Source organism: Capra hircus, chromosome 10 (genome assembly GCF_001704415.2).
Source record: "Capra hircus breed San Clemente chromosome 10, ASM170441v1, whole genome shotgun sequence".
Lineage (NCBI taxonomy): Eukaryota > Metazoa > Chordata > Mammalia > Artiodactyla > Bovidae > Capra > Capra hircus.
Window position 1 is genome coordinate 66,249,097 of NC_030817.1, and position 14,087 is coordinate 66,263,183.

A 14,087-nucleotide genomic window follows, 5' to 3' on the forward strand; every position below is an offset into this window, starting at 1 on the left:
TCTTCATTCCCATCTCAGCCCCATAATCACTGATCTACTTTCTGTGTAAGTTTGTGTCTGGCTTCTTTTCACTTCGCATAACATCTTTGATGTTCATCCACGTTGCATTATCAGTATTTCACTTTTTAGTGCTTTAATCCATCTATTGATAGACAGTTGGATTTCTCTCTACTTTTTGGCTACTGTGAATAAAATTGCTATAAATATTTGCACGTTTTGGTGTTGACATATGTTTTCATTTCTTAGGAGAATTTCTGGGTCATCTGATAGATGTATATTTAAATTTTTAAAGAAACTACAAAGCTGTTTTCCAAAATAGTTATCATTTTCCCTTTATGGTAGCAGGGTAGTTGACAAACATTTCTTGATTGATCTGGTCTCTGCCTCTTGATAGCAAAATCTGAGTTTATTGAGCACCCAGGAGTATGCCATATTCTGTGCCATGTTCTCTGGGCTCATATGTGTATAAAAATAAGTTTAATAGAATCTGACAGGTGCTGTGAAAATACAGAAGAAAGACAAATCATTTCTTCTAGGAGCAGGAGGTCAAGAAAGGATGCACAAAGAGTACAAGTCAGCTCTTATTAGTCTTGGCTGGTCAAGTAAATTTTGGAAACCAATTACATTTACAAAGAATGACTCTTACCACCGTGAGAAAAAATTTTATTCATGAAAATCTCAAGCCGTACAAAACGCACACACTCCACTCAGGTGCAACAATCATGAATATGATACTAAGCAACTCTAGTCTTTTGCATAAATCAAGTAAGATATCAGTTTGACAGAGCACAATAATCCTTAAAGCTGCAATCCCCAACTTTCAATATGGTCCTGTGTATTTCTAAATAAGCCAGGCTAGAATGAGCTATAGTTTTGTTTTTAAGAATACAGAGATATGTAATTGACAATTACATGAAGTACACAAAAGCTTAAATGAAACATTTCACATAGGTTAAATACTGATGTCTTACCAACCCAAATGGCCTACAGTTTCAGTAAGATTACTAGATTCTCTAGAGGATGAAGAGGTGGCCTTTCACAGCTTACCCTATCCATAACTTGTTCAGTTTCTACTAAAGTATGTGTTATAATTGTCTACCATCAGGAAAATGCTTTTGCCTAGAAGAGGACGGAAGTTCTGTTACTAGAGCCAGCAGAGGGCACTTGACTTTAAAAATCTAGGTCAAGAATCTATGATGGGTCTTTTGTAGAAAACTGAGCTAGTTGTGTAGGGGCTTAGGTAAAAAGTATTTCAGAAGAGTTTGTGAGTTTTAAAGGTAATGTCTTTTCAGGGAAATAGCATGTGAAGAAGCCACAGGCACTACATATATGTATATGAACAAAGTTAAGAGCAGAAAAAGGTCTTTTGACTAAGAGGACAGTATAAAAATATTTACAAAAGGTTCGGAGAAAAAAAATATTTACAGGATGCTAAATTATGAACGTTCAGCTATAATGAGGCCCCTTCGAACTCCCAGGACCTTTTCTTTCTTCTCCTTTCGCTCCTGCTCATGTTTCTTTCGTTGTTCCTCCCTACAAAAGGACAGGTTATATGTTAGGCTCTGGTGAAGCTCCAAACAGACCACTTTAAAGCACCTGTGGTTAGCATAATGTCCAAACTTAAAATGACATCCAGTGTAAAATTCACTTTTACAGGACACTGCGCTCGTGACCAGTGGTCTGTGCAATGGAAACCATACCTGTAAGTCACTTATGTTAAAAAGCTAGAAAATTTTTTTTTCCTTATGTTAAAGCAGCATTCTAAAACCAAGCATGAAATTAGAACCAGAAGACAGCTTGGAGAGTGAATCCAACACCTGTAGATTTTTTTAGTTTGTTTTAAGTGAGAAAGCTCTATCTGTGGAAGTCAGAATTCAAGCTCAAAATCACATTGTCTAACGAAAGTGCTAGCATTGGAACCAGGATCTACTGACTTAAGCCAACCGTGATTTTTGAGGGAAGGAATTAAGAGGGGAAAAAAAGGCCCAGAATCATGTTAATGATTTTAATAGCAAATAATAAGGTCTTGGTGGTAGCTGTCCAGTCAAATGATAGGTAAATCTGTGTCAGGAGGGTATCTCATAGGGAATCGACCAAACCAGGACCAGCTGCAGCCCAGGACAGACTCTGGCATTAACTTGGTTTTCATGCAGAAAGAAGCCTCTAAGGATCACACTGGGGTTTCCCCTTGTGCAGGGCCTTGAAGCCTAGTAAGCCTGGTTTCCCTGGGTGTGAGAATTTACATCTGTCTGCATACTTAGGTGCCCTGGGTACATGAGTGATATCTGGAGCAACATCCAGGTGCATTGTTTGGGTAGATAGGTCATGTAAGAGCAGTGCTCTGAATCCGGGTCTTCTGAATCACCTGCAGAGCTTCAGAAACAATGCCGATGTGTGGGTGCCATCTCACACCTGCTCAGTTAGAGCCCACTGTGATACTGCCTAGGCACATGTACTTTAAGTGCTGTATATGATTCCACTTCTACCTTCTTTTTAAACTCCACTATTTCTGTGACTCTGTCCCAAAGACTCTGCTTTTATACAGTTTTTCAAATTAAAAGAACTATAGAACTGAATAGTTATGTTCTTACCTGGTCTGGAGACGAGGTTGTTTATAAGTTTTCTTGTGGAAGCTAACTCTGTTGACATGCTCATGTAGAGAATTGTTTTCTTTAGACTGTCCCCATGGTTTCAGTTTTCCTAGTTTAGGACAGAGATAAACAGATTTAAGAAGATTCTTTTTTTTTTTTCTTTAAGAAGATTCTTGTATTTATTATTTTAATTCTCTCTTATTTGTGGGCTACCTGCTTGCTATCAACATTTATACTTTGTCTTTAGACATTTGCTAGTATAATTCTATTAATTTCAGTTTAATATTCCAGATAGACATTACTTTCTTTTCCTCTAAAAACAAGTGTCTTCTACTTTAAAAAGTTTTTTTTTTTTTTTTTTGGCCACACTGCATGGCTTGTGGGATCCTAGGTTCCTCAACTAGGAATGAACTCAGGCCCCTGCAGTGGAATCACAGGGTCCTAACCACTGGACCGCCAGGAATTCCCTCTTTGACTTTTTAATCCTTAGAAAGTCACAAAAAAATCTTAATACCAAAAAAACCCCCCAAAGCCTCTTAATACTGAATCCAATTACACAGCACATCAAAGCAGCCATAACAACTAGGTAGTTTAATCCCAAGATTGCATAGGTATGTTTAATAGTATAGTATTTCATCTTTGCAGTTTATTAATGTTACCTATTGCTGTGTATTTGGGACAGAACAAGGAGGACTATTTTGTTGGCTTTAGAATTGTGACCAAATTTCCAGATGTTTATGTATTACTTTACTGGCATAGTGTGACCTGTTTCTGAGTACTAGTGATTGTCATTTGCAGTGTTTCCCATTTTATAAAAAGGACTTTCACACTTGCTGCATCATTTGACCCTCTCAGTAACCACCGAAGTAGTACTTGTTTATTTTCCCTTTCATAAAGGAATTAAATGACTTGCCTAGGATCTAAAATAACAAGCACAGGTGAAGCTCTAAACCAGGTTTCCTACCATCAGTAGAAGTTAGGGGGATCAGTCATTCCCATGACAAATACTTCTGGAGAACCTGGTGTGCAAGGGGCTCTTCTAGGTGCTAAGGACAGAGCAGTGAACCAAGAAGTCAACAATTCTTGCTGTTTTCCAACGGTAGAGGCAGATAATTGTCAAGTAGGGTAACATCAGGCAGTGCTATGAAGAAATATAAGACTAAGTAAGGAATGGAACTATGAGCTGTGCCGTGTAGGGCCACCCAAGACGGATGGGTCATGGTGGAGAGTTCTGACAAAACCTGGTCCACTGGAGAAGGGAATGGCAAACCACTTCAGTCTTCTTGCCTTGAGAACCCCATGAACAGTATGAAAAGGCAAAAAGATAGGACACTGAAAGATGAAACCCCCAGGTAGGCAGGTGCCCAATATGCTACTGGAGATCAGTGGAGAAATAACTCCAGAAAGAATGAAGGGATGGAGCCAAAGCAAAAACACCACCCAGTTGTGGATGTGACTGGTGATGGAAATAAAGTCCGATGTTGTAAAGAACAATACTGCATAGGAACCTGGAATGTTAGGTCCAAGAATCAAGGCAAATTAGAAGTGGTCAAACAGGAGATGGCAAGAGTGAACCTCAACATTTTAGGAATCAGTGAACTAAAATGGATGGAAATGGGTGAATTTAATTCAGATGACCATTATATCTACTACTGTGGGCAAGAATGCCTCAGATGAAATGGACTAGCCCTCATAGTCAACAAGAGTCTGAAATGCTGTACTTGGGTGCAATCTCAAAAATGACAGAATGATCTCTGTTCATTTCCAAGGCAAACCATTCAATATCACAGTAATCCAAGTCTATGCCCTAACCAGTTATGCTGAAGAAGCTGAAACTGAATGGTTCTATGAAAACCTACAAGACCTAGAACTAACACCCCAAAAAGATGTCCTTTTCATCATAGGGGACTAAAATGCAAAAGTAGGAAGTCAAGAGATAACCTGGAGTAACAGGCAAATTTGGCCTTGGAGCACAAAATAAGGCAGGACAAAGGTTAACAGAGTTTTGCCAAGAGAACACACTGGTCATAGCAAACACTCTCTTCCAACAACACAAGAGAAGACTCTACAATGGGACATCACCAGATGGTCAGTACTGAAATCAGACTGCTATTCTTTGCAGCAGAAGATGGAGAAGCTCTATACAAGTCAGCAAAAAAACAAGACTGGGAGCTGACTGTTGCTCTGATCATGAACTCCTTATTGCCAAATTTAGGCTGAAATTGAAGAAAGTAGGGAAAACCACTAGACCATTCAGGTATGACCTAAATTAAATCCCTTATGATTATACAATGGACGTGACAAATAGATTCAAGAGATTAGATCTGCTAGAGTGCCTGAAGAACTATGGACGGAGGTTCGTGACATTGTACAGGAAGCAGTGATCAGGACCATCTCTAAGAAACAGAAATGCAAAAAGGCAAAATGGCTGTCTGAGGAGGCCTTACAAATAGCTGAGAAAAGAAGAGAAGTGAAAGGCAAAGGAGAAAAGGAAAGATATACCCATTTGAATGCAGAGTTCCAAAGAATAGCAAGGAGAGATAAGAAAGCCTTCCTCACTGATCAATACAAAGAAATAAGAGGAAAACAATAGAATGGGAAAGACTAGAGATCTCTTCAAGAAAATCAGAGATCCCAAGGGGACATTTCATGCAAAGATGGGCTCGATAAAGGACAAAAATGGTATGGACCTAACAGAAGCAGAAGATATTAAGAAGAGGTGGCAAGAATACACAGAAGAACTGTACAAAAAAGAGCTTCATGACCCAGGTAACCATGATGGTGTGATCACTCACCTAGAGCCAGACATCCTGGAATGTGAAGTCAAGTGGGCCTTAGGAAGCATCACCACAAACAAAGCTAGTGGAGGTGATGGAATTCCAGTAGAGCTATTTCAAATCCTGAAACAAGATGCTTTAAAAGTGCTGCACTCAATATGCCAGCAAATTTGGATAACTTAGCAGTGGCCACAGGACTGGGAAGGGTCAGTTTTCATTCCAATCCCAAAGAAAGGCAATGCCAAAGAATGCTCAAACTACCGCACAATTGCACTCATCTCACATGCTAGTAAAGTAATGCTCAAAATTCTCCAAGCCAGGCTTCAGCAATACGTGAACCGTGAACTTCCTGATGTTCAAGCTGGTTTTAGAAAAGGCAGAGGAACCAGAGATCAAATTGCCAACACCCACTGGAGAATTCCAGAAAACCATCTACTTTTCCCTTATTGATTACGCCTTTGACCATGTAGATCACAACAAACTGTAAAATTCTTCAAAAGATGAGAATACTAGACAACCTTACCTGCCTCCCAAGAAATCTGTATGCAGGTCAAGAAGCAATAGTTAGAACTGAACATGGAACAACAGAGTGGTTCCAAATTTGGATGTCAGAGCTGTATATTGTCACCCTGATTATTTAACTTATATGCAGAGTACATCATGTGAAATGCTGGGTTGGATGAACCACAAGCTGGAATTAAGATTACCAGGAGAAATATCAATAACCTCAGACATGCAGATGACACCACTCTTATGGCAGAAAGCCAAGAGGAACTAAAGAGCCTCTTGATGAAAGTGAAAGAGGAAGGTGAAGAAGCTGGCTTAAAACTGAACATTTAACAAAAAACTAAGATCATAGCATCCGGTCCCATCATTTCATGGCAAATAGATGAGGAAACAATGGAAACAGTGACAGCCTTTATTTTCTTGGGCTCCAAATTAACTGCAGATGATGACTGTAGCCATGAAATTAAAAGACGCTTGCTCCTTGGAAGAAAAGCTATGACCTACTTAGCATATTAAAAAGCAGAGACATTACTTTGCCGACAAAGGTCCATCTAGTCAAAGCTATGATTTTTCCAGTAGTCATGTATGGGTGTTAGAGTTGGACTATAAAGAAAGCTGACCGCTGAAGAATTGATGCTTTTGGACTGTTGTGTTGGAAAAGACTCTTGAGAGTCCCTTGGACTGCAAGGAGATCAAACCAGTCCATCCTAAAGGAAATCAGTCCTGAATATTCACTGGGAGTACGGATGCTGAAGCTGAAGCTCCAATACTTTGGCCACCTGATGCAAAGAACTGACTCACTGGAAAAGACCCTGATGCTGGGAAAGATTGAAGTCAGGAGAAGGGGAAGAGAGAGGATGAGACGGTTGGATGGCATTACCGACTCAGTGGACATGAGTTTGAGCAAGCTCTGCAAGTTGGTGATGGACAGGGAAGCCTGGTGTGCTACAGTCCATGGCGTCACAAAGAGTCAGACACAACTGAGCGACTGAACTGCACTGAAGGAGTAAAGAGTGTGTGTGTGTGAGGTGGGGGGCGGGGGGTGGACAGAGAAGACCTTCCTAGATTGGTGACAGTCAAGCGGATGCCCCATTAAAAAAAGGGAGCAAGTTGTGCAAAGATCAATGGGAATAGTACTCTTGGTGGAGCACAGGGATAACAAATTCAAAGACCTAAAGGAGGGAATGAGATGAATGTGTCTGAGGAGCTGAAACACCAGTGTGATTGGCACAGAGTCAGAGAAGGGAGGAGACAACGAAATGAGGGTGGAAGAGAGATGGGAAACCTTAGGAGGTTCAGAGCAAGGCACTGATGTGCTCTGATTCGTCTTTAAGGTTGTAGTGGGGCCAAGAGGCTATTCTAGAAGTTCAATAAGATGATGTGACTAGGACCAAAGGCAGTAGCCATAAAGGGGTAAAAAGTGGTCAAATTACAGATCAGTTTCAAAGATGGAGTTGAGAGGCCTGCGTATGGTGTCAAGGAGAGTGGACAGCCAAAGATCACTCCCAGACGTCTGCCCTGACACTTGGTTAGAGAAGTGCCATTGCCACAGATGGGAAAACTTGGGGTGGAAAAATGCAGTGGGAGAAGTTTTTTTAAACCATGGTTCAGCTTGACTCTTACCTCTAAATAAGACTTAGTTTTTATTATATTTGTTGCATTAAGATTAGTAATTTAAACACTTACATAAACATAATTTTTATAGGAAGTTTGTTTTAAAATAATTCCAGAAGCACTGACATATAGATCATATTAATTGCTGATGTTTTAAGTGCATGTGAAGAACTTTAATATATGCCCAAGAGAGACATTTGGCCAATAAATGTCCCAGGTGGTTTGACCAGTGGTCCTCAGCCTAGGATCCTTTAAAAACTATAAAGAAAACATTCATTTACCCATAGAAATACTCAAGTTTCTTGATCTTGGCTGAAGTTTTATTAATGCTTTTTAGCAACACTGATTAGAAACTGTTTTTGGTTAACAAAAATATAAGTGAATTATTTAGTATTTGTTCAATGGATAGTTTTTAAATTATGGGTCACGTGGACACAGGGCAGAGGCAGGAATTCTAGGCCAAGTATGGCTTCCACTGAGTCACTACGATTTTTCATATCGTCAGATGCATAACTGTTTAATCTTAACTCTTGAACCTCAAAACATTCCCACATACCTTTGTGTGGCTCATAGTTGAGAGGACGAGACAAACTTGCTTTGAGATCAAACACTGGTTTTTTATGGGAGGTTGGAGTCTGCGCTGCCTCAGCTGTCAACTTGAACGGGGTAATAACTAAAATAACAAAATCCAAGGGTTTAATTAGAATAAAAGACCTGCTAAAGTTTTATTTTATTAAAGTATCACTGCTCAATCTTAAATAGAATTTAATATGAACAGCCTGAAACAGAAGTAGGGTTAAAAAGGAGAAATGGGGAGAAAAGAGTTACTGAGGAGAACTAACCCCTGAGATTTGTTTCCCTGTCAGCAGCTCCCCAAATTGTGACATTTTTTAGGATCAACAGGAGTTTAGAATTCTGTTTTAAGATTTAATTCGGTGGGAAGGATAAATTAGGACTTTGGGATTAACATAAACATGCTACTACATACAAAATAGATAACCTAAAAAAGGACCTACTATATAGCACAGGAAACTATATTCAATATTTTATAACAACCTAAAAGGGAAAGGAATCTCAAAAAGGCTATATATATATATGTTTTTATATGTATAATTGAATCACTTTGCTGTATACCTGAAAGTAACCTAACACTGAATCAACTATATTTCAACTAAAAAAAATTAACTGGGTAAATTTTCAGGCTGTTTGCCTGATATTATTTACCCTTTTTTGGGGCAGCACTGCGTAGCATGCTGGATCTTAGTTACCTAACCAAGGGATAGAACCTGCACTCTCTGCACTGGAAGTTCGCCGTCCCAACCACTGGACCACCAGGGAATTCCCTACCCTTTTAAAAAGTTATATATTATTAATAGTGACATTTTCATTAACACAAACAGAGATAAAGCCTGCAGGGAACATAATCACATAGAGATTAAAAGGTCCATGGCTCTGATTTTCACTAATGAAGGCTGTTATAGAAAGTGAATGTGAAGAATGTGAATTTTTGTAACTTAAAGTTAAAAACATATTAGAATGGTATAATTTGGTAAGCCACATTTTTGCTACAGTTGGGCAGCATATATCTGACACATTTTATAATCCTTTCCCCTTACAGGTTGCATTCAGGCCACTGTCAAATGATGGTACTTGCCTGAATATGTGAACAAGTAACCAGGATCTAGGAACACCTAGTGAAACAACACAGAAAAGCAGAAAGCCCCGGTGCTGAAGCCGTTCCACTGTGTTGCTATCAAGTTTTGGTAAGGAGGGGAACAATGGGGCTGTCACACTGCTGATGAGAGGATGTACTGGTACAATTCAACCAGTAATGTAAGTGTCTGCACACCTTACTATTCAGCAGACCTCCTAGTTTTGAGAAACTCTTATACATGGATAGGAAATGTGTTCCACAATGGTCATAGTTATACTATATAAAACAATAAAAATTGTTCACAGGGGCTCAGGCTTGATCCCTGGTCAGGGAACTGAGATGCCACAGGCTGCAGGGCACCTAAGCCAGCTCGCCGCATCTACTGTCCGCCACAGCTACGGACCACGCACTCTGGAGCCCGTGTGCCACAGCTAGAGAGCCCACGTGCTGCAATTAAGACCCAACACAGCCGAAAATAAGTGAGTAAATAAATATTAAAAAAATAAAAGCCAGAAATACCAGCGGGTACATGAGCAGTAAAATGGATAAGTTGAAATATATCCACACCATTGAAAAACACAGTGAAAATGAATGAACTTTAGCTCATTTATCAGTATGGTTCTTGAAACATACAGAGTGAATAAAGCAAATCATTAGAAACAAATCAGTTTGATTTCATCTACATGAAATTTGTATTTGATAAATGGGGAAAGAAAACTATCCCATCCCGGCTGGGCACACTCCTGAGTAACCTAGAGGAGAAAACTCAGGATATGGCATAGAGGTAGATTCTTCCTCATGTCCTTATCTGTGGGCATTTGTGGGGCCTTGCTCAGTATTAGGCAGGTGGCTGCTGCTCAGTACCTCATGTCCCATGTAAAATGACAAGAGTCCCATCTTAAGGAAGTTTAGTCTTCATTTTTTTAGCCCTGCTTTCTGCCCAAACTTTCTTCCCCTTTTACAGGATGATTTAGCATGTTATAGGGGATGTTTGCTTGCTGGTATAGAAAAGATTAAGGGTAAATGGGAATGACAGAGGTGATATACAGGAAGAATCATAAATTTTCTGTTCCTACCTCCGCACTCTCTCTTGAAATGTAGTTGTCTGTCTCACTACTTGATCTTTAATTTAGGTGTGAAAGGCATGAAAAAATCCACAGTCTCCACACTGATTATTACCAACAACAATATTCTCCTCTAGTCTGAACTCCTGCTGGATTACTCTGGTCTCAGGGAACCAAGGCCCCTCTTGCCTGACATTCAGCAGAACTCTCAAGAGAATTTTGATACACTCAGTTCTAATACAGGCCTTAACCTGTTGGTGATAATGTTTTAAACCCTCACACTGCTATTGCACTGTTCTTTTGAAAACCACCTGGTCTTTGTAGGCGATGATTAAGTAGACAGGGTGTAGAAGATTGTTTATATGGCTCATTCTGGCTTATACACCCTACTACCAGTCAATAGCATGGCATTTATTCCACGAACTCTGGGTCCTGTTAGTTTCAGGGTCTGGCAGAACCATTCAGAGGCTATAATGAGTGCTGTGATCCTCCCCCTAATCTCTGCTGCTGCTGCTAAATCGCTTCAGTCGTGTCCGACTCTGTGAGACCCCATAGATGGCAGCCCACCAGGCTCCCCTGTCCCTGGGATTCTCCAAGCAAGAACACTGGAGTGGGTTGCCATTTCCTTCTCCAATGTATTAAAGTGAAAAGTGAAAGTGAAGTCGCTCAGTCGTGTCCGACTCTTAGTGACCTCATGGACTGCGGCCCACCAGGCTCCTCCATCCATGGGATTTTCAAGGCAAGAGTACCAGAGTGGGCCAAGTGTTCTCCAGGGGGGGTCACCGTCTTGGGGCTTGTCTTAGACAGGATGGAGACCTTGGGCAGGGGTATCAGGTTTTCATCTGTGTCTCTGGCATTTCCCTCACAAGTATAAATGCTATGGAGAAATTTTTGCTTTTGATTCTATAGATATGGAGAGGCTTTAAGGAAACAATCCTATTAGGATGTCACATGGCTTAAAAATGAAGCAGAAGTGTGTGTGTGTGTGTGTGTGTGTGTGTGTGTGTGGGGGTGTTGTCTCTTTACCAGCAACAGATTCACCCCTTGTGGTCTTTAACTTGTGTGTCCCGAGCACAGCCTGGCCTTTTGGGGTATTCCCAGACATGGTCACATGTGGAGACTTTCTGGCTGGAGTCTTGGTCAGTGAACGCTTATGCTCATTATCTTTAGTAGCAGCTGAAAACCTAAATAGGACAGAATAGAATAAGACATGAGTACCTGTGTCAAGAGTAACTTGGGCTGCGCTTATAAACACCACCACCTACCCATCAACAAGCACTGAAAGGGCCTTAGTATAACCTGTTATACAAATGAACCTCTTTCACAGGATGTGAATGTTTTTAAACAATGATGCTACAGCAAGTCATTTATCAAGTTCTGTTACTTGTAAAATATGGTTTTGTACTCTCTACTCTCCCTGCCTTGGCCAATGACAGTATAAAGCAGAATTCAAAGGAGACACCTAAGGGCCTCAAGTTTCAGGTATACCTGGAGAAGCTCCCTTTCGCCTCCTGATGAGGGCAAGTCAGAGGGACTGGGAGACCACTATGACTCTACAACAGAATTAAGAAAATAGATGTGTAGGAATGGTTCTGCTACCGTGTCCAGGCTATTCTGTACCCTGCAGGAAGCAAGGACTAGCCCTTGACCATGCTGTTCTTAAATATTAAATACAATCAGAACTGCCAAGCATAGGTACCTCATATTCCAAGCTAACTCAATAAATAGAATTCCAAACTCAAGGGCATTTTTCAGCTTTTAAAAACTGTGTCTGATATTGCACATGATGGGGAAGTATTACCATGCACCACTTCTATTAAAGGCAGCAATGCCCTTAATAAAGAAAAAAGGAGCCTGAAGATCTTCCTCTGTGGGGACGGTCATAGTTGAGGGCTACCCCGATGCCAGGAAAGGCATAAGCAAAGAAAACAGGGATTAACAGGGCATGAGACGGCTATGCTGCTGCACTACCTAGGGGGCTACAATGTTCACATTTCAGGATGAGTCAGTTCTTTAGTTCACCATACTGAGACATTTTCAGCTTCAACTTGATATTTAAGTCAACGGAAAAATTTCTATAGACATTTTTGCAGACATACATTAAATTAATAAAGTAAAACATCCATATTACCTTTTCTATCTTTACTTATTAATCAAATGTTAGGAAAGTTGGATAAAACAAGAAAACACAAATTTAAAGGAAAAAAGATTAACTTAAATGTTTGCTGATCTTTCTATTCCAATCCTTTCTCCTTTTTCATCCACTCTAAAACATTTGATGTAGTCCTCCTGAAATGTATGAAAAGCAATAAAGCCTTTGAGACCTCACCCTGGATTCCAGTTTGGAGCTCTTCTTTACCTGACATTCATCTTAGCTGCCGACAGAGCAGAGTGCTTGGTTGACCCCTTCACACACAAGGTGCTCCGGCCTGCGTGGGGCCGGCCTTGAGAGCGCTGCTGGCTGCCAGGGGTACAAGCCACGGAGAGTCTTCCTCGGGCAGGAACTGGAGTTGCCGGCACTCCCTTAGTGATGGGCTGCCTCTGGAGAACCCGAAACGCAGCACATTAAAGCCTGGCCTCTTAGACAGTATTGTCTCTCCGGCAAAGTGCAGGAGAATGCCCCATTCATTCCATTTCATCCTCACTTTTAACCCTGTCATCCTTCCTTGTCTACTACCTCACCCCATCCTATCTGCCTGGCAGGCTGGGCGGTTTTCTACACCTGTGCTGCGAAGATGGCTCTGATTTAACAGAAACTTCTAGTTGTGCTGTGTTACAGAAAGCCCTTTGCAGCTCCCATGTCCCCAGGTATTTTCTCACTAGAGAAAGCAGGTGGCTAAACAGTCTCCCATGGCCAGAGACGGGGGATAAATGGTTCTCTTGGAAAGATGGTTCCTTTGACAGCATGATATGCAGTTTATTAAATATAAGCTCAAAGAAGAACCTACTGTGTAAAAAGCTTATGAAATCTACAAATAATTACTCCCCAACCCAACCCTAGCTCTCCGATAGCTTTTTAAAGTTCTTTTTTAAAAACCTAAAGAAAAAGAAGAGAGGAAGGGGAATGCTCTCTATAAAACAGCAGGGAAGGGTTTCACTTATGTTATCTTTTTTAGATACAGTCAAAGCACAAAGAATGATGGAATGTTTTTCTAGTCTAGTATCATTAGTCTAAGCTCTGCTGCAGTCAGAAGAAATCTAACTTCACTAACTGACAACAGAAACAGGACTACTGGAATTGACAATGTAGAGCCAAAAGAAACACTCTGATGATAGCCTGTGACATAATACAAGGAAGCAGAGAATTACATTAAGCTCTCATTTCAACATACAAGCAGAAGAGATTCATGTTGTAAGACAAATTTAAAAATAAAATATTTAGTAAATATGTATCTTTACCGTAAGCTAAGAACTCAGGTTAGATGTATTAAGTATACTGTTATATGTAATCACACCATTTGTTTTCTTCTTTCTCCTAAAATTCCCACTTTCTACACTGTCTCCTCACAATTCACTTGGTGCCAAAACCATCAACTCTGCATCTTTGCTTGAGCAACTTAAAATGTTTAAGTGATTCTACTCACAGTGAGTACCAATCTTTCTGGCTTTTCAGGTAGAATATTATGCTGACTCTAGTAGCACTATTTTGTTTGCAATGTATCTAATAAATTTCTCCCTTTCTTTTAGCAAAAAATCCTGTTTTAACAAAGCAAGGAGCTCAATCATAACATACATAAAAATAAAAATGTGGGTTAAAGATTAACATAGGGAAAATAATAAAAGCAGTAAAATAAAAGCATATTTTTATGATCTTGGGACAGGAAGGGCAACACAAAACTTTTCCTCAGTTTTAAAAGGAAAAGTTGTAAAGTTTAATAAA

General features: G+C 40.2%; 1 protein-coding gene across 2 annotated transcripts in view; it reads right to left on the bottom strand.

The window, feature by feature from the left end:
• Nucleotides 647-14,087, bottom strand: part of NUSAP1 (nucleolar and spindle associated protein 1) — a 29,584-nt gene continuing 16,143 nt past the window's right edge. For both annotated transcript variants that reach the window (XM_018054427.1, XM_005685504.3), the window contains exons 7-11: nucleotides 12,567-12,748; nucleotides 11,234-11,391; nucleotides 8,046-8,162; nucleotides 2,592-2,700; nucleotides 647-1,533 (exon numbers count right to left, since the gene is read on the bottom strand). In XM_018054427.1, coding sequence (XP_017909916.1) covers nucleotides 1,437-1,533; nucleotides 2,592-2,700; nucleotides 8,046-8,162; nucleotides 11,234-11,391; nucleotides 12,567-12,748 — 663 coding nt within the window. In that variant the 3' untranslated portion in view covers nucleotides 647-1,436. The remainder of the gene's footprint in view (nucleotides 1,534-2,591; nucleotides 2,701-8,045; nucleotides 8,163-11,233; nucleotides 11,392-12,566; nucleotides 12,749-14,087) is intronic.